General features: G+C 39.0%; 1 protein-coding gene across 1 annotated transcript in view; it reads left to right on the top strand.

Moving 5' to 3' along the window:
- Window positions 1-17,633, top strand: part of LOC129773231 (uncharacterized) — a 29,687-nt gene extending 12,054 nt beyond the window's left edge. Inside the window, exon 2 of the mRNA XM_055776826.1 lies at window positions 17,514-17,633. Coding sequence (XP_055632801.1) covers window positions 17,514-17,633 — 120 coding nt within the window. The remainder of the gene's footprint in view (window positions 1-17,513) is intronic.
- The last annotated feature ends 4,226 nt before the right edge of the window (window positions 17,634-21,859 follow it).

The following is a 21,859-nucleotide window of genomic DNA, read 5'->3' as shown; positions in this document are numbered from 1 at the left end:
AACGTTATATATTGTGTTTTGATTTCGGCCCCTTCGGCCAGAATAATGCTAATATCCATAAAAAAAAGATCAAATGTTAGTCGCAGGAAAACATTCGGCAATGTGTGAAGGTGATGGTTTTCTTTTTTTTTTTTTACATATTATTACTATAAATTCATAAAAAATAAACAGCTCCCGTGCTGCGTCGCCCATAAACTAGCTGAATTTATGATAAGTACGATTTACGACCCGGCCGGATATCGGGGTCGAAAAGGCCACTGAGCCTATGATTTCTCCCGAGGTTCGTTATTGGTATCTTGAAAAAGATGTTATCAGATACCTTTCCTTTTGATTTTTCGGGCGAAGATAAGTTTGTTGCTTGCAGGCAACATCCGACACAAAAAAGATATGCCAATTATAATTTCAGCAAAATTGTGTCTCAACAACACATCAAATTCTTATCGATACAATCTCGGAATAAGGACTGTAGACCATGGTCAAATTCATGATTGACGAGAAAAACTATTACGCTCGCAATCAGATTGTGGAAACAATATCGTAACAACATTATCGAATAAATCAAACTACAGCAAATAAATACTTGCAACAAACAACCGTCAACGTCAACGAATACAAAGTGGCATCGCATCGTGTTCGAATCCGATTCCAGCGCAACCCGCAAGCTTGAACTTTTCGAAGCAATTAACATTCTAGGTCGTCAATCGCGGGATAGAACTACATAATCGGATCTCACATCTTGAAAAGTTCAGTCCACAAAAATGTTACAACCAAAGCGCCAATTAGCTCTTACAAAATAACCCAAATGATAGAGCCGTTTTCTTTCACCGAATCAAGTGGGTTGGTACACCGGTCCATTCCGCCCCAGAGACGACCCAAGCCAGCATCAGCAACAACAGCAAACAAAAAGTGCTCCACTTGCGTCTCATTACGTATGACCGATCCGCTCGTAACTCGGATTCGATTCAAACAAATTTTCCTATGACCCGTAATTACCCGGGCCCAAAAAGCGGCAATCTATTCGCCGCATTTCGGCGACTACGGCGGGGAGGGGGATTGGGTAGTGCCTCATCAGCAGACTCCCGAATTTCTCGCAAGTGAATGGTGGAAAATTGCTGTTTATTTCCTACGCTTAATCAATAATGCCAAGTCATTACCACGCGAGATTGGCTCAACTTTCGGCCCCGTCTGCGGGCTGAAATTGATACCTTCGGCGCGGTCATCAACCATTGTTTTGGATAATTGAATAGCATCAGGTGCGCTCGCCCGATAGCCTTTCGAGAGGCTCTCTATTGAATTAGCATCTTGGATTATCGTTTGCCGCCGTGTGCTATGCATCCGTTCGGTGCGGGTGTGGCGTGCGTGCGTGTGTGTGTGTGTGTGTGTGTGTGTGTGGTGCCAAGTTGATCTTTTACGGACCATCGTCAGGTGAAAGTGACTCGTGATTTGAGAGTGTTCAAGTTTGCCGCCCCATAGCTACGAGATGCGATAGCATAGACAGTGCAAGCAGAGTTTGTATACATTTTTACTACATGATCGAATCAGTAAGTATGCGTTAGATTTGACGTAGAACTACGTCTTTCATTAAGGGTGCCAAATCATAAAACAGGTCACGTTTTTATGAAATAAAGTTAACGTTAATAACTATTTTTGCCGCGAACGGATTTTGGCGATTTACATACCAAATGAATCGGAATCACACAATCCCATGGTGTATAAATGGTTAAAATTCATGAAAACTTTAAGTGTTTCCATTTTCCCATACATTTGATCTGTCCATTTGTGTGCTTTCCCGAACAGAGCTGTCAATAACGAGCAACTTATGGACGAGCAACGAAGGGGAAAGCGTATGACTTAAAGTCTCCGTGAACAAAGGAAAAGAAGAAGAACGAAGGGGACTACTTGTCTTGAGTATAAACAGTGGATCTCACTGAAGCAAACTTTCATTCTTCGTGAAGACACCGACTGAACAACATCGTTGCTGGGCGAGCTGGACGGTGAGGAGTGGAGGAGTAATGCGAGGAAAAAGTAAAGTTTTCCAAGGGCCTTTTTGAAGGTTAGAGACGAATGAACTAAAGAAGTTCAAAGTCTCACATGTCTTAGTTTCGGACGCGACCGAATTACTGACTCGCTGATGTCTCTAGCATTGCAATAATTGCATCAAACTGACGCCATTGCATTAAGGTTCTGAGCTACACAATTGTGTGGGGAATCATCAAGCCAGGCTATCGTCAGCTCACCAAGAAAATAAATGTTTTGGAATTTTGTCTGTGATTTGGTTTCGCATGACGGTAGCAAAACTCTCTCCACAAAGGATGACAGCTAAGCTGATCTAGACCGGCAATATTAACAAAAAGGGCTTCTGTTGAGAAGAGCGCAAAATGGAGATAACTGTGTGCATATTTAATTGCATCAAACCATCGATATATGGATATGTTTTTGTGAGTGTACGTGGGTGCGTTTTAACGTATTGCGCTGTTGCGGGTGAACATGTCGATCCGAACGTGTTGACAAGGAGGGAAACACACTTACACATGTCCACGCGATGTGAAAATTCCATGTTCTTGTTTGAATTCGAACATAATTTTCGCTAGTGTTGAATGTCTATCCCAAACACGAACAATGATACACAAACATAAACATTTGAAAACAAACACGATGTTTATAATTCAAGAACATCATGTACAAACATATCACCCGATGTCGCAGTATTCATTGCTTTCGTTCCGTTTCTTTTCATACACGGAAAGAAATTATTCATCCCAAAACATTTCTTCGTAGAATACTTTTTCACAGAAACGAACTTGAAATTTAGTTCGCATTTCAAAAATTGCACGAACTAAGAGGCTATGAGTTCATGCACCAAAATATATATTTTTATTAAGGCTCAAATGGCGTCAGCCTAACGGGGCCGGGAGTTCAATATTTTGACAATGTTTGCTTACAACTATGTTAGTAATATGTAACCGATTACTCGCGGTTGGCTCGAGGTGAGTATTACAAGTGTTCTCATAATTGGGATGTTGCAGTCTTCAGTGCGCTGTACGTGTGCCCGACATGGGATACTTCCTATTGGGATGCAGCTGACCGTTAATCAGCAACGCCCCCCTAGTCTGTACCCCATATCTAGCGTGGTGCGTCTTTCTCGACTCGAGGAATCAAGGATAGAATGGTCACTAGCCGGCGCAATCATCAGCTCGTGTAGAGTTGTCATGAGCGGTACAACCTTTGGCTCTTATTGAATCATCAGGGGACTGCACAACCTTCGGCCCGTGTATCTGTAAAGAGTGTGTGTATGCATTGCCGTGACTAAGTAAGAGTTTATAGATCGTTCATGCACATTTTGCAAGTCTGATTAAATAATCCTTGGTTTCGTTCAAAGAAAACACTCTCTGAATAGAAAGAAGCTTTCTATTTTTTTGCGTGCATTTTGGCAATTAAAGTCTGGGGAGCCGACTGCATAGCGGGCGACGTCGTACAAATGCTTACCAAAAAAATAAATACCCAAAAATTAGTCTTAGATGCAACCTTCAGCGGCACACAGCAGAACCAGCAGAGAAATTTCAGCGGCTAAAACACACCATTAATGTCTCGATGTTATCACGAACTGAATGAAGGAAAAAACTAAAAGCTACACTTACACTGCACTACATATGCTATGTGTGCATGCGATTGTATCATCCTTTCTTCTCCTCTCCTCCACTCGTTTTATAGCACGGGTCGCGATCGTCGCGAACAAGCAGTATTGGCCATTTGTATTCAAAGATTCAGCCAAAATTGTTGCTCCCGTGGTCGAGTGGTTAGCGTCACGCCTAACATGTCACTGCTGAATAATTCAATTGTAGTACTTGTTCAAATAACTAATAATAGCGAATGTTACATGAATTCAATATATAAATTGATGCGTGCACTAAATAATGATATCAAATGTGAAAAACTCTCATATCCATCGATGTTTATTTTGTTCAGAACAGAAAAAGAGGTTTATTTGATTTGCCCAATATTTTTGATGAAGCACCCATTGTCATGAAAGGAAAGCATTTTTTCCATGTCAACATACCAACACACCACGCGTTGAGTGGTGGTGGTGTGGTGTCCGATTCGCTTCTTCTACTCTACGCACTGCCGGTGCTTGGGGTGAAAATGCAAGAGAAACTGTACACCATGTTCGAACATCATGTGAAACATTGGGATTAAACATCGTATGTCCAAACATACCACGAATACAAACATGTCACATTTTCTAACATAGGTACGAAAAAATTATGTGAACAAAACTGTGAACAGCAGCGTGGACATGTTTATTCCGGACGCAGTGTTTTTTGTGAAACATGGAAGACTGGAGGGGAGATATCGGGAGGGAAATATTTGCGCTAGGGTATTAGTAAATCTCTGCTGAGGCAAATATTCAGCCTTTTTCCAAGCAGTTGACTTTTTTTTCCGTCATCATAAAGGCTTCGTTGATGCCTTTAACATTGTATCAATGCATTGAGCTTACGCTATGGTAAAGCAGGTGTTAAGGTTGTGCACCAAAAAATTATTTGGGAATACCAAGTTTTACAATAAGTTATAATAAGTTATAAATTTATTTGGGTTCGCGTGCCAGTTGCAAAACTCCCTTCAACTAGGATTGCATTTGCGCTTATCTTGATCATGATAAAGTGCTACTCTTTTCGAGGTGGTTGAGATTAACAGGAAAAGTTTTCGTTTATTTAGTCACCAGGAAAGTAAATGTCGTTCTGGAATTTTGTATGTGACTTGGTTTCGCTTACCAGCAGCAAATCTTTCTCCACTAAGGATGATAACTGCGCTTATCTCGAGTATGTATTGTTCTGAGAGGACAAGAATAAATCATCAAATGATTCAAACGATTCTACAAGAAAAAAAGACGGGTGGGTAATGTTGGGGACATAACCGGAGTGACGTAGGACTATACAAAGGGGACAGCTTTTGTTAAATATATATTTTAAATATATTGTTTTATTTTCTTCTCCTACGTGAATACCTAACTATCTACCTTAAAAAAGGGTTAGTTTACTGTTTACTCTTCATGAATATGTTGATGGTTCTGAAAAGAACCTTTGGTGTTGTGTTTTTGTTATCACTCGATATTCCCATCTTGTTCGGTTAAACCTTCCTGTTTAGCTATTGCGTTTGCCACTCGCCACAGCTTTCACAGTTGGAAAATTTCTTCCCATCCAGCTTGTGACATGTTGTTCAGTAAATTACATTTGATGCGACGTGCCGGAGAAACACTTTGCCACTCACTGAAACTAATTGTTGCCTTGATGAGCGCCGAACCGAAGCTGCTCTGTTCTTGATGCGGGTTTTCTGATTGTCGTGAGCAGCTTTGCAAGTCAACTCGAGCACTCCGACGGCCGAAACTCTATAATCGCTGTTAGGTATACTGGTGCTCCGGCACCAATCCGTTCGGCCTAGTTACCCTTGCGGAGCAATCAGTGAATGCGACCAACAGGGAACTGAAGACCTGTACGGTTCGAGTGAGACTTTGCCTTTCCCTTAACTTGTCCTCCTTTGTTACGTCCACGATGCCGATGCCGTACAACCACACGGGTTTACGGTTTGAAAGAAAATAAGATATTTTTTTGGGGTCCGCGTGTTTTATACTCTAGCGGTACACACTCACAGGATAGAGACAAATCGGCAGACTCAGCCAGAGGGGCGAGTCCAACGAGACGAACGAATGAGCGTTAAGGGAGCGATGACAAAAAAATACATTCATTACGATTTGTTCGCTCGTTGGATTCACATGCAGGCTAAAAAGGGTCCTTTTCAGGATCACAAAATTATCTTCAATCTAAAGAGTTTATTGTTTTGTTATCACTCGATATCCCCATCTTGTTCGGCTAAACCTTGCTGTTTAGCGATTGCATTTGCCACACGCCACAGCTTTCACAGTTGGAAAATTTCTTCCCATCCAGCTTGTGACATATTTTACAGTAAATTACATTCAATGGCACGTCGCATTACCACCACTCAGTATCGGATTGGAGGTAATTTTAACCTGTAATTGAACATTTGCGATGACAGTGGTACAGTGTCGACTTTCAATGTGGGGTCATAATTTGGACCCCGAACTCTATGTTTACAAAAATGTCCAACTAAATATGTCGCACCTGTAGGTCCGTCCAATTAGCTAAATGTCGAGATAAGTGTAAATTACTGTACTTTCAATCTAGCAACTGCTAGCAATCTAATTTCAACTGCCAAATTCACATACTCATCATATCCTGGCAAACAAATTATGAAAAAATCAATTTGTGTTTTATTATTATTTTGGATATTGTTTTAGAAAGCATTGAACTGTATTTCCTAAACTCTTTTTTGGAAGGTTTAATGGCCCTGAAAAGCGCCTAGTTTTATGGAATGGTTCCAATTTAGAAAACTTAGTACTCGTGGTTTTGAAAAAAACCATTTCGAACGCCCTCGATGCCGCCTTGTTCTGGATTTGCCACCAAAGCAGTGTGTATAAAGAACAAACTTTTTTCTTCTGATACCTGATGCCGTTTTGCGATTGCGTTTGCCACTCGCCACTCGCTGCAACTGCCTGTTGTCTTGATGTCCACCGAACCGAATGTGTTCTGTTCCGAATGCGGGTTTTCTTATCGTCGCGAGCAGCTTTGCCAGCTAACTCGATCACTTCGGCGGCCGAAACTATATAACGCCGGCTAGGTGGACTGGTGCACTGGTACTAACGCGCTCGGCCTAGCTACCCTTGCGGGTAACTCCAGATCAACACGGTTCGAGCGGAATTTTGCGTTTCCCTTCACTTTTCCTCCTTTACCATGTACAGACATGGCTGCTTGGGTTGGTTTGTTGATGTGTTGTGATGCGAACCGATGTGGTGTACGGTTTGAATGAGAATGATCGTTACGGAAGGAAGGAAGGTCTTGTATTATAGAGACTTTAAACTTTTGCAGTTCATTCGTCTCTAGCCTTGAGAAAGGCCCTTTGAAAACTCTACTCTATTCTACTCCAGCGCTACCACCTCCGCCCTCTTGCCTTGAGAAAGGCACTCGATCCCTCGCCGTCCAGCTCGTCCAGCAACGATGTTGTCCAGTCGGTGTCCACACAAAGAATGATCGTTACGGCAGCGGAGCGGGGATTTTTAAGCTGACTGGCTGGCTCGAGAATTACGCATGTGTGAGACTGCGACCAATGTTTCGTTCATTTTTTTCTTTTTCCTTTCCAATCGTGCTTCATTCTATTTCGCTGCTGCTCTGGTTGCCCGTTTTGGTCGGTTAGATTTGAGGAGCACAAAATGGACCAATCAAGAATGGGCACATAGTGCATTTTGACAATGCTTGATATTTCACAATTATTCAATTATTTATCTCAGGAAAAATGAAATGTTATTCATTATGATAGATGCGTAGATATATTTCCTATCAATTGATGCAAAAACCTTTGCGATCTATTGAGAAATGCTCGAGTTATAAGCGTTCCAAATCTTGCATTTTTTCCTACTTGTTCAGTGCCTAGATTTCCATTTCACCCCCTATATCTTCCGGTTAGACGTAGTCCTACGTCAAAATATTTCAGGGCGACCAAACTGGTAGAATAGTTATTTCTAAAATTTCGTAGCATTATAAAATAATATTCGCTGTTATAAACAAGCGCCTTGAATTAAACTACAACGTAGTTCTACGTCAACAATGAGGTCATGTCTTGGATACAACCTCCTGTAATTTTTTATTAGAGTTGTGATAATTATGTCAGCGGTGGAAAATTCATTTAGATTCATCAGTGTGCTGTCGTCTGAAAAATTAATTCATACGACTTTGCGGTGCGTCTTTTGTTTTCCAGTGTTAAAAAGACTTTCAAAGTATTTTTTAGTTGTGTTCAATTCCATATTTACGGTGATTTTAACCGAAATAAAACTGATTTCATTGCAGACGAGGAAAATGAATTATTATTGCTTCCTATCGTAGGTGAAAATGAGACATTACAATTCATTTCCGATAAAACAAGCCAACTAAGTCTATATCAAATCAACTCAATTCCATATGAACTAAATTGTTACCTAGACTTGTGTTCACAAATTGCACGGAAGATTTTCTTGTATTGAAAGCTATACACTGCGTTTCACATCTATAGAACCACTCATTTTTTTCTGAGTTTCCAGAGATATGTAAGAAGTCGGTTGAATTGAAGTATATAGTGTAGGATATAATAAGTATTTTTACTTAAAAGACTGGCCATTTGAAAATTATTGTTGTGTTCAGGCGCGAAATATTCAAAAACTAAAATCCCAGTGTTTCATAACTATAGAACCAGATGTAAAAACTTTTACTCCTTCACAAAATTAACGTCAATTTACATGAATTACAATAAGTTTCTAATTCGTAGGTCGTCTTTAGCTCTCAATCTGTTCAAATAACGCATTCGAGGGGCCTGATCACGAACATCACTGCCACGTACGCGTTCACGTCACTTACACTTCACTTAATCTTTTTGTGTCTATCATCATTGTCACGGACAGTTGCGTGTGAAAATGAACTCCGTGAAGTGAAAGTGTTCATTCCCGTTTATAAGAGACATGTTGGTTGCACAATGTCGGGTGTTTGAACGTTGTGTCGGTTGCATAATTTCGGACGTTTGAACGTTATGCAGGTAAAATTAATACAGCGTATGAGACAATATTCCATTTAATTAATCGTATATTTTTTTTTGCGATTATACCTCGATGATTAGTTTGCTGAATCAAATGCTGGCTCAAAGATGAGGAAGAATACTTGGTTGCTCGGGAATAATGTAGTTGTTGAACATATGGGAATGTAATTCTACGCTAGAGATAAAACATGACTATTATGTTTAATAATCGAAATCTCGCATACTCTTGTACTTAGCTCTGTCTTACTCGTTTTAATAGTGAGAAATATTTAGAATAATTTTTTATGAACCGTTTCTAACGATAGAGGCGAATGAACTGCAAAGTTTAAAGCCTCTTAAAAACAAAGAAAGAAGAAGAAGATGAATAATAATATCTTCTATATCTCAGAACAAACCCGAATTTATCCACCTCACGATACAGCTACTCTGAGCTACTTCCATATGGGATTCTGAAGTTTATTCATATTATCCTTCCCATTTTCGTGTAATTTGATATGCGGGACATGAGGTTTGATTCAATTATTTAAACAGAAACTGGTCAGCAGCGTCAGTCAGAAGCATAATCCTTATGGAAAACATCTGATGGGTTTCAAGGAATTTGAAAAAAGTGGAAAGTGATTCAGATTTTCTTCAGACGGTTATCAAAATTATGGAAAAAGAACTAGAGAAGAATTTAAAAACAATATCTTGTGAATGCTTTTTTTGAATATAAAAACAGTATCTTGTGAATGCTATGACTCATTTTTTCCTTGTTTGAAACTTATTATCACTTTTTTAATATCATTCAAAGTATGTCTTCAAAACAATACCGTTGAAAATATCTATAACGTAAAAAGTTATAACTATCTGGGCCGCCAATTGTGAATGTTTGAATTACTGGAAAAACTTTACAGTTATTATTTTATATTCAAAATATCAACAAATCAACATTATACATAATCAATCATGATCGTATTTGGACCTGTGGCCTCCATTGCCATTTTATGGTGTTGCAACTCTCTCTTAGTCTAATCCTAAAAATAGAAACAAAAAAAATTAGTGGGTTATATCTATGATATAACCGCAAGGTTCACGTGGAACTACCTTAGCTTAGCAATCATTCTTTTGTATTGATTAAATTCTTGATTGAATGAAACAGTTTCCAAATTCAATTGAGTTCAATATATTTGCTCTGTGAGTGAAAAAAATGAACAAATGCCGTGTAAAGTCAATTCATTTATTGTGATTGATTGTTCTTCGTTACAAGTAAATTTAATGACGGACCTTTTACGTTTGGTATGATGACTAGAACAAAATATATGTGTAAAATATATGTCATTCGCTTCTAGTGGCTGCACGATTTTCCCAGGTTCCTAAGTTTAGAAGATCATGTTAGGACAGACATATTCCACTCTGCACAAAGGCAAGCGAGGACAAAAGTACTCGCAGTTTGCATTTATTTGCAGAGCCGATTTCCCCAGAAACCTCGGTTTTGAAGTCTGTGTTAGGGAAACACATTTCAATCGGAACAAAAATACCCCCGATTTGTATGAATTCGCAATGCCGATTTCCCCACGCTTCATGGATTTGAAGTCTGTGTTAGGGAAACACATTCCAGTCGGAACAAAAATACCCCCGACTTGCATGAATTTGAAATACCGATTTCTCCAGGCACCTTGGTTTAGAAATCTCTATTAGGGAACACATTTCGGTGGGAACAAAAGCTCCCCCTACTTTCGTGTGTTCTTTTTCTTCTTTTTGGCTTTAAGAGGGTTTAAACTTTTCAGTTTACTCGCCTCTAGGCTCTTTCGTGTGTTTGCAATGCCGATTTCGCTGCTTGGTTTTAAAGTCTGTGTTAGGGAACATTTTTCGATGAGAACAAAAGTCCCCCTACTTTCATGTATTTGCAATGCCGATTTCCCCAAGGCTGCTTGGTTTTGATGGCTGTGTTAGGGAAACCGTAAATCGGGCCAATCAAAACGATGCAGTTAGGGCGTTTAGATAACGCCTAATATTTTACAGTTATTCAATTGTTTATCTAATGAAAAACAACATTTTGTTAGTTGCGATAGATGCGTAGAAATATTCTCTATCAAGTGATGCAAACATCTCTCCTATCCAGTACGAAATGTTCGAGCTATAAGCATTCGAAATCTTTCATTTTTTCCTGCATGTTCTGTGTTTAGGTTTTCATTTTACCCTCCATATATTCCGGTTAGACGTAGTCCCACGTCAAAAATTCTGTTCATTCAAGACAATCGGAAGTAGACCTCCACCATGTTTCAATGGGCCTACGGGAACTACATTGTTGATCCTTAATTACATCCCATAGCGCATTCACCGAATCCAAATAAACAAAATTACGTTACGGATACGTCAGAATTTCGTTCTAAAAGTGCCACCAGGCGGGTAAATTGCTGTTTGTTTATCTTTTGTTTCTTAAACAAGACAAGACAAGACCTAAAATGTTAGCAAACAAGCTAAATAAATACGAAATTAAACTTACTCCATTCCGCGTGACTAGCTTTCACCATCTAAAACACAAGTGACAAATATACCTGTTTTTCTCCGTGACATGACAGTATCGTGGTATCCATAATAACACCTAGTTGATCAAAGTTGTCACGGCGGATAAACTCTTCTGGATTCTACACACACGGTGACAGCCGTAATAAGGTTGTATACAATTCACTTCGTTTCCACCGTAAAGTGACGTTCGTGATCAGGCCCGGGGTGTGTATCTCGTTCTACGCAGAGGATACTCTTCGTTTATTTATTTACTATGACTCTACATCCCATTGAGATTAGATCTGATTCACTACTCTTCTCCAATAAACCCGATCTCCTCTCCTCTCCTTCTTGTTCCTAACGGATTCGATGTGAACACCATCTTTGCAGGGCTGCTGTCCGGCAATTTTGCAACATGCCCTGCCCATCGCATTCGTCCAGCCTTGGTGACTTTCTGGATGCTGGGCTCGTCGTAGAGTTGCGCCAGTTTGTGGTTCATTCTCCTTCTCCATACTCCGTTTTCCTGTACACCACCACATTATACTGAGCACTCGGCGTTCGAAAACACCAAGCGCTTGTGAGTCCATTTCGAGCATCGTCCATAATTCGTGCCCATAGAGAATAACCGGTCGAATTAGGGATTTGTACATGGTACACTTCATACGGAGTCGGAGTTTGTTGGACTCTTCTTTTAAGCTCTTCAAATCACTCATACTAATTGTAAGCTTAATTAAAATGGCTGTTCGTACGATCACTCCTCATAAGTTCTTGAAAGGGTTTCGATGTGGCAAGCTGGCCGGTCCAGAATCTGAAGCCCTATTTATTATACTATGTCATGACTTTCCGGTTTTTATGAATTGATGCTAAATTATCCAATCATCACATTGGTTTTGGTATAAAAACAGCAGTAAATGATTTTGAAGTACTTCGTTTTACTTCCGGCTGTTCATGTGTGTTGAAGGTAAGCTACCTAAACCAGGCCGTTTTGAGAAAATTCTCCCCAAACCCTAAAAATCTCATCTCCAAAGCTGCGAGTCGAAAAATTATTGTGGAAGCTCATTCCATAGGTTTCAATATTTGTTGAAAACTTCTCTGATGAAAAGAAATCCAATTTGAATAAAATTTCTTCATACTGGAAGGACTTACGGAATGTGTCATGTGATTTTTCAACTCGTAAGTTTGCAGGCAGTTTGATGGTTTGTGGAAAATATTTTCGAAAAGGCCTGGTTCAGATAGATTTGCATCAACACGAATACACAGTCCGTACTGCAATGAAGTACTTCAGAATCATTCACTTCTGTTTTTGCATCAAAAACACCGTGATAAATGGAAAATTTAACATCAATTCATAACATTCGGAAAGTCAAAGCATGGTTTCTTGACTAGGGGCATCCGAATCTGGACTGGTCAGCTTGTTTACCAGATCAAAACCCTATCAAGAACTTATGAGGAGTGATCGTGCGAATAGTAGATGCAGCTTACAAGCAGTATGAGTGATTTGAAGAGCTTAAACGAGGAGCATCCTCTACGTAGAACGAGACACACACTACAACATGGCGCAACTTGGTCCAAATCACCCCGAATGGGTTATTTGAACTGATTGAGAACTAAAGATGACATACGAATTAGAAACTTATTGTTATTCATGTGAAATTTACGTTAGTTTTGTAAAAGAGTAAGGGTTTTTCCATCTGGTTCTATAGTTATGAAACATTGGAATATTAGTTTTTTTTTTAATATTTCGCGCCTGAACACAACAATGAATTCCAAATGGCCAGTCTTTTAAGTAAAAATACTTATTATATCCTACACTATATACTTCAATTCAACCGACTTCTTACATATCTCTGGAAACTCAGAAAAAATGAGGTTCTATAGATGTGAAACGCAGTGTATCTCTTGTATGGAAAAACGAAAAGTTCCACATCGCTATTGAATACTCATTATTCATTGATTACACAAGTTCACGCCCCGATGAAAGTGATTTTGAAGTTGTGTACGACTACAAAAAATCAGATTATGAACAAATTAATTGAAAGTTGACCAACATAAATTGGGAATATCTACTTAAATAGGAAAATAACATAAACAAAGCTGTTGACTTTTTCAATAGCAATCTTTATAAAATCATAAATGAGCATGTCCCGAAAAGACAGAAAACTTCAAAATAGGTCAATAACACCCGTATGGTACAATCGTGATATTAAGAATTTAAAAAACAAGAAACTGAAGGCACATAAGAGATGCAAAACAAACAGAACGTTAGAGAATTTCACCAAGTACAGAGATATTTGTAGAGAACTTGATGCGGAGATATCACTATATTACAAGTGTAGAAAATAAAATCAAATCCGATCCTAAGATGTTCTTCAATTTCACTAGCGATAAAATTAAATCTAATAAGGTTCCATCAAGTATGCAGTTTGAAGAATATGCTGGATCAAATGATAAGGATATTAGTAATCTATTCGCCCGGGTTTTCAAAAAAAAAAATACAACAACTGATGTGTGAGAGTCTCCGTAGCCATATTGGTTGCGCGTTCGCTTAGTAAGCGATCGATCGTGAGTTCAAAACTCAGGGCCCTCATTGACCATCTTTGTGTTGTTACAGAATAGCTACGTCCACGCAACAATCATCAACGATGGAGATCGATCCACGGTCGAAATAAGATCGATTCATCCATACAACTGCTCTGCTCTGCAAGACACATCGGGCTGCTGTTCTATAAATAACTCAACAATGATCAATCAACTGTCTCCGCTGTCCGGTGGTCCAACTGGATAATGGAAGAACAGAAAGAATACTATTACGCCTAAATGGCTACTGTGTGAATGTACCATATGTAATGGTATAGAAGAAATACTGGCGAATGGCAACAGTGTAATGTGCTAATTATAGATATGATAACCATGTGACATGTACACGATTCAAATTCGGCTCTGTTACAGCTGAAATGCTAATGAGCCTTAAATAAATAAATGGGATAAAAAAAACTGATGTGACTAGAGATTTCCATTACTTTTTGTTCTTACCAGAATGTGCGAACACGGTTTCGATTGATAAAATCACTGAAAAACGAATTTTCTGATGCGCTGGAGGATCTAGATCCATCAAAAGGTCCAGGGCCAGATGGTAGTCCTTCTATATTGTTGAAAAATTTGGCAGCTGCTTTTGTTCAGCCTTTATTCTGGCTTTTCAACTTATCGCTAAAATCAGCAGTATTTCCATCTGTTTGGAAAAATTAATTTCTTCTTCCCATATTCAAATCGGGAAACCGTTCTGACATAACAAACTATCGCCATTTTATATTGTATCCCTAAATTAGTTGAATCCATTGTCAATAAGAAAATGTTCAATCAGCTAAAGCATCATATTTCATTGAATCAACATGGATTCTAAAAATTCGATTCTAAAGGAAGATTTACGACTACTAATCTGTTAGAGTTTGTATCCTATTCGTTAGCGGTAATGGATAGAGGTAACGTTGTTGAGGAAAAACATCTTGTCCAGTGAATGTCACATCCGGAGTTCCACAGGGTTCTCATTTAGGCCCCCTACTATTCATATTGTTCGTGAATAATGTGTGGATAGTACTAACCAACCTCAACGTTCTAATTTATGCTGATGATATGAAATTGTACATGATAGTAACTAAGCGCTGTGATCTCGAACTCTTCCGACAGAAAATTGATACTTTCTATGAATGGTGCGTAAAAAGTCTTCTTGATAATAATGTCAAAAAGTGTAATATTATAACGTACTAGCTGATCCGGCAAACTTCGTCCTGCCCAAAATTTGATTTTTGTTATCAATACCTTCAAACATTCACGTTTTCTTACTAAGCGCAAGTTCATCAGTCCAATCGCAGAACTCTTCGTTGATTGATCTTCTATTCGACCCCCTAGAATTTACCTTTTACTGTAAAATTCCTACTCCTACCAAAACTCATCATTATAATATCAGATTATTGTCAGACACAATTCTCGTTCAAGATTTTTCAACCACTTGCAAATAACGTGTTTCTCCGTTACATGGAATAAATGTTTGATACAGAAAATATGATAGAATGAAGACCTCTTCTTCCCTTAGAATGGGTGTCATCATAGAAACTTTTCTTGTCCCCTAAAATCTTCACATGCAAAATTAGGCTCCATTTGCTTGATTAATTCTCGAGTAATGAAGAAATTTGTGTTTCATTTGTATGGCAGCCCCCCTTTAGAGAGAGGGGTGGAGTGTCTAACTACCATAGAAACATTTATTGCATCCTAAAACTTTAATATGTCCAATTTGGATCATTTGCTTGATTAATTTTCGAGTAATGCAGAAATTTGTGTTTCATTTGTATGGCAGTCTCCCTTAGAGATAGGGGAGGGGTCTCAAACTATCACGAAAACCTTCCCCGGCCCCAAAAACCCCTACATACCAATTTTCTTGTTAATCGGTTCAGTAGTTTCCGAGTCCATAAGAATCAGACAGACAGACAGAAATCCATTCTTATATAGAAAGATAGATAGATAAATAAATGGGCAAATCGTATTATTCGGTAGGGATCAACAAACTAGAGCAGCGTTGGAGGAAGTGTATAAGACTATTTGAGAGACTACTTGTACAAAAATAGTTTACTCCAAATAATTGAGTTGTTACATCTGTATGTATATAAATATGTAGTCTCTATTTGATTGACGAAAATGGACAAAAGAATTACTTTTCTGACGCACAGAACAGCCTCCGGACTTTCGCCGTCGTTTCACATCTTCATTTTTCCGTCAGCCTGACAACATTCCAGAAACGTGGAAAAATTTGCATAACAAAAAGCGCGCTTCCTCATCACCGACGCATTCTGACAAATAAAATCGCGAAACACAGATTTTATTGCACAAATTTTACACATTTCCAATTAATATTCAAATATTTTAAACTTTGACGAATTCGCGTCAGGTTATGATTGATTTGCTGCAAGTGTAAAAGCTGACATGGCGAAACACGAACTGCGCATCTCATTTGAACGGCTCGAAGAAGGTTGTGTTAATTTGGCCGCGGCCGTAAACATTTATTGCCCCCGCCTAATCCAGGGTCCATAAATACAGAAGTTGGATGCTTTTATGAGCCCAACGACTTTTGCTGCCGCTGTCGCTGGGACATCTGTGCGAGGGACTCTATGGTAGGAATTTATGGTCGATGATTGGTGTTTGAACAATGAATATGCGAATGCGAATTACGAGTTATTATAAAAACCAGTTGTTTAAATATTTTATAATATTCTTGGATAAAAAATCTAATGAACATGCAAAGGCGGCGCAATATATATATATATATATATATCGAAGAAGAATGGAACGAAGCGTGCTGATCACCTTTTAACCAAACAAACAATTTAAAACGCTCACAACTAATAACAGTAACGAATATTAATCTTAACCACTTCGCAAATTACACCAATTTCCGACCCCCGTGATGGGCCAACGTGTGATTGAACACCGTAAAACTTCTCATTACGAGGGGCAATTTCCAATTTCAACATTCCCTTCCCTTTATCCCTACTGCGTTCTCGGTCATTCGAAACGGTTTGCTGGCAAAAAGACACGAGCTGAGGACCCCACAATCGAGTGATGCAAAATGGAATGATTTCAACTGAAATTAAAGATTTTGGCTGTTGCTTTTTCGCATGTGAGCAGAGAAAAAAACGCTCACCTGTACCAGTGAAAACGGAAAAAGAACTTATCGAGAGAGGGAAACGAAAAAAAAATGCACTGAATGAATTACACATAAGAAGAGGAATATGTTGTGGTGATCATTTAAGAAAATATTTATCTTCATTTTTTCGGGTCGACGGTATTGTTTGGTGTGGCTGGCCGTGTCTGAAATTGCAGCGCAGAAAAACGGAGAAAAAGGTGCTCGAGGAGTCCAATTTATCATAATTTGAAAATTGGTTTGCCAGTTTATTCAGCTGAAAGAGTGTGCTTTTTCACGGCCCACTCGTGGTCAAATGGCAGCAATACCCTTTTTTCGGGGAGCTGTTTTCGTAAGGGGTGCGTGGTTTCGTGTTTTCCAGTCGAAAATGTGAGGGGAAAGCAAAACGAACAACGCACAAACGCCCGATATTTACGAATGCCGTAATTAATTTGCGGTCACCGTAATCCACATCCCAATTTTCGATACGTAGTTATGCCCCCGAATTGGCATTTGAATTCGATTATTTACCACTGCTGCGCGTCTGAGTAGAGATATTTAGTATAATTAACTCCCCAACAGTATTTTAGCGAACCACCCGATCCGATAAAGATAGCACCATTATCTGTGGCAATTTTCGACCGATTGGCCACAATGCCCAAATCCGGCCGGACGGTTCATAAATTTGTAGATTCCAAATTCCGATTTCTTCCAAATTGCTCAGATAAGGCGAAAAACAATTAGCACCTCAAACGAGCTGCCACCGAGAGTGGCCGCCGCCGTGGGTGAGTGGGCCGTACGATTTACAACGCCCCGGTCGATCGCAATCATCACATCGGATTAAGGCGCGCGCGCCCTCTTAATGGAACTTAGTGGAACACAGTAGATTGCATAGCGCCGCCAGCCCTGGAGGCTGCGTGCTCTTTTGTGCCATCATAATCGTAAACAAAATTATGACCATAATGGCTGGATGCCACAGCGAAAAAAGGATGCCAGATGACACCAACGGAATTCAACCTGGCTACAGACCTCTTGAAGATTGATTATATTCATTTGAAACCATTTTGGTTTCCTTCTCCTAGCAGATGGGGTATTTTTCTAGTAGTATGTTATGCGAACCATGCTTGAGATAAAGGTTGATTTTCCGATAAGATCTTAAATTGAAAATAAACCACATTTTTCGAAAATATGATGGTTATACGTAAATTTAAAAATTAAAAGGTTCAGAAGAAATACTGCTGAAATCAAAGAGAACGCTATCGGTTTCAATAATTGCGTTTAAGTCGAGCATTCAAGAATGTACTATTCTACAACACGAAACCCCCAATTCCAATCGCCATATTTACCAGATATTGACCCTGACTGAATATGGCCTTTATTATTTTGGATAGTCTTTAATGACATGTCGTTTTTCCAACATGGGAATACTGCCAAAAAAAAAACAAAAAGTAGTGGCTAGTTACTATGGACTAGAGCGCCAATGGATGTATGGGAAAAAAATGACCGTCGCAATCTCGAACGGGAGTTCCTGCAATATGTTGAAAAATATCCTATGCAAAATTTCAGCTCAATCGGACTTTGTTTACTAGTGTCATGAAGCTTGAGTTTTTTTTTTTGAAAACCAGAAAATCTTCTAAGAGGTTTTAAAAAAAAATTTTGATACTATTTTTTTTCGATTTTCGAAAAAAAAAATTTTCAACATAACAGTAGGGGAACCGCGGGTAATACGAACAGTGGGGGTAATATGGACAGGTGGTTCATTTGTATAGTTACATTTTGAATTCCCGATTTCTGTTAATGAGAACACCTTGTACATGTTATTCTATCATATTTAATCCAACCACTGGCAATGAATACTGATCAAAAGTGGAAAAGAGAAACAAAAACCGGAAATCATACATGATTCCGCGTGAGGATGTTATTTTAGCTGCATGGGTATTAAACATTTTGAGTGGGTTAATATATTTAAATTCAATTCGCTGAAGGTTATATTTCGGTTTGTGAGTTAACCGAGGAGCGATATTAGGTATGTACGGAAAAGTAAATTCATTTTTGAGTGGAAAATTTAAATTATTGGTGGGGTAAAACGGACAGTTGCCAGTGGAAGTGAGATGAACTGTGAAAAGTCTGTTTAATCGATTCCTAAACAATGCCGAGCGTCTATAAATTGAAATCAAATCGACAAATGTGGACTGTTTAGAAGCTGACTGGAACCAAAAGCAAAATAGTTGAGGGTCTGTCCGTTTATACTGCTGAAAAGCACAATATGACTTCTAGGTGGATTCATTCGATTTTTTCATCATTCAACGGACATTCGTGATGAGTTCAGACCTTGGTTGAATAAAATTATTCCTCTCGCGATCGATAAATCTCTACGCTTCATATATTAAAAACCTGTCCATATTACCCCCACTACATGTCCATTCGAAAAAAATGTTGTACTTTTCGGTCTGTTTTAATTTTAGTAAAAAACATTGAAAAACACTTCTTCGTCTTCGTAGCCTAATTGGTTGCGTGTCCGTTACTAAGCGAACGATCATGAGCTCATAACTCAGGACTCTCAACTAACCATCTTTGTGTGTTATTCTAGCTACTACGTCCACGCAACAATAATCATGTGTCGGTAATCCCAGTCCCTTACCGCTCACATTACGATCTGCTGCATCGGTAATTGGTGCTAATTCTAACACCACAATGGAAGCCTCTTATCAACAGTCCCGCTGTGAACAGTCCAACTGTGAACATTCGAACAATAGCAATATTCTAACGCCAAATAAGACGGCATGTGTTGTGTATCGATAGAATTTGAATACTTTTAGGCCTAAACAGCTACTGTGTAATAGATAAAAAAAACAAATGTTTGTCGATGGATAGGAATCTTACGTCTAAAAATTGCTGCAGTGTATTATACAACAATAGTTAGCTTAAGATAAAAATGTATACGAATAATTTCGGCTGTGTTCAGTTGAATTGCTAAATGAGCCTAATAAACAGATGGGATAAAAATTTTAAAAGAAATTGAAAAACACTTTTGTAAAATAATTGGCCAATTAGATAGAAAACAGTATATTGAATTGTAGAAATCTGCATCAAAGTTTTGGGAAACATGAGTTTCCAACGATATAACCCCCACCTCCCCTGAATCTCGTTTTATGCAATTTCATGTACTCGAGAGCCAAATAGAAAGTAGGGGAAATGTTGACGTAGGACTACGTCTTACATTAAGGGTGCCAATCTGGAAACAGGTCACGTTTTTATAAAATAAAATTAACGTAAATAACTATTTTTGCTGCGAACGGATTTTAACGATTTGCATACCAATCGAATCGGAATTTTTTTAATTTGCTAAACATTACAATCCCAATCTCAATTGACGAAAGTTGGAAGCATTCCCATTTCCCCATACATTTGTTCTGTCCATTTGTGTACTTTCCCAAACAGAGTTGTCAATAACAAGCAACTTATGCAGCCTCTAGTATAGAAACAACGAAGGTGGATAGCAAAAAGAGAATATTTGCGAAATAAACTCAACGCTTCTAACGGGTGTTAAATAAAAAATGAGAATTTTTTCAATCATATATAAATCAAAATTTTTTTTCATCGATTTCAGTATTTTTTATTAATAACATAATGTATTTTCTTCAAAAAAATGTCAGTAAATGTTTGAGTAAGGGCCGTGGTCTGCTGTTCGACGCAACTTTGTCGCGATGCTCTCACAAGAACGTTGTACGGCACTTACGTCCATTTTCCGGATATAATTCCGGATTCTTGTAGTCAGTTGCTTCGTGTCCTTGGCCCTCCAATTGTTTTTATACACTAGGGCACAGAGTGAGCCAAAGAAATCCTCTATTGGGCGGCACTGGGGCAAGACCGGCCAGAAGACGTACTTCCCATCCGCGTGATGCTCGTTCAGGAACGGCAGCAGGATTTTATCGAGGCACTCTTCTCGATAGATTTGTTGGTTGATTGTCAGACCGCTCGGCTTAAACCAAGGCTTTGAAATGCCCCGGTCGAAAATGGCGATGTACAACATAACCTTTTTTTCAAACTTGTGCCTGAACTTGTATTTCACTTCAGGCGGTGTGGATGACTTGTCGCTGGAGTAGTAATTATCATTTCCTGGAATATGCGTTTTGGACAACGGAAAATAGCTTTCGTCGTCCAGAACGAAAGACGTCCCGCGGTATTTTTTGGTCATCCACCGACACTGTGATTTAACCGTCTCAATTTGCTCCTCCGTGTACTCCGGCGACCTCGTCTTCTTCCTGCAGACAATTCCTTCCATCTTGAGGGTCCGATGGTTGCGTCCTTGTTGTCAAAAAGCTTCTTTAACGATGTCTTCCTCTGCATCGTCATTATCGTCACCGGACGACCACTTCCGACCTTCCGCTCTACGTTTAGGGAACCCAGGGTACGATATACCGTACCGACAGGTACATTTTCTCCCTTAAAATGTGCCACCGTGAACTTTTTTCCTTGCTGGAAATGCGTTTCGTAGAACCGTACAATGCGTTCGCGGAGCACGTGCTGTTTCGACGCCATCTTTGCTTTGACTAAATTCAAACTAGCAAAACCAAACACGCCTACTTATTCTAGGGAGCCAAAGAGCAATTTTCTTGGAGAAAGAAAATTTTACGCTCTTTATTTGAGTTACTGAAATGTATTGAAAAAATTTCCATAAAATCGGCGGAATAGTGCTTCTTCTGGAGTTTCTTCTGGCTCATTCCATAAAAAATTAGACAGATTGTCGTTATGTATTTCGAAATTTCAATGCACGGTGAGTGGAGAATGCTGTTTTATGAAGCATCAATTCACCGTGCATTTTTGTTTTGATCAGAGACCAAAATGCTCTCCGATTTGAGATGAAAAACATCCGTTTTCACCCACAGCGAAAAATATCTGGGAATATAAGAGGCGAGAGAATGTTATACGCTCTCTTTGATTCTCGCGAGAAATTCAATGCCGATTTTTATTTTTCGTCAAGTTATGATTGCCGAAAAATGGTGTCGTTTTCAGTGATTCATTGATGCCGATAATGGTTTTTCACCTCGTCAGTACACCTGAAAACAT

The sequence above is a fragment of the Toxorhynchites rutilus genome, chromosome 3, assembly GCF_029784135.1.
Source record: "Toxorhynchites rutilus septentrionalis strain SRP chromosome 3, ASM2978413v1, whole genome shotgun sequence".
NCBI lineage: Eukaryota > Metazoa > Arthropoda > Insecta > Diptera > Culicidae > Toxorhynchites > Toxorhynchites rutilus.
Note: the sequence above shows the minus strand (reverse complement) of the source record. Positions and strands in the feature narration are given on the sequence as shown.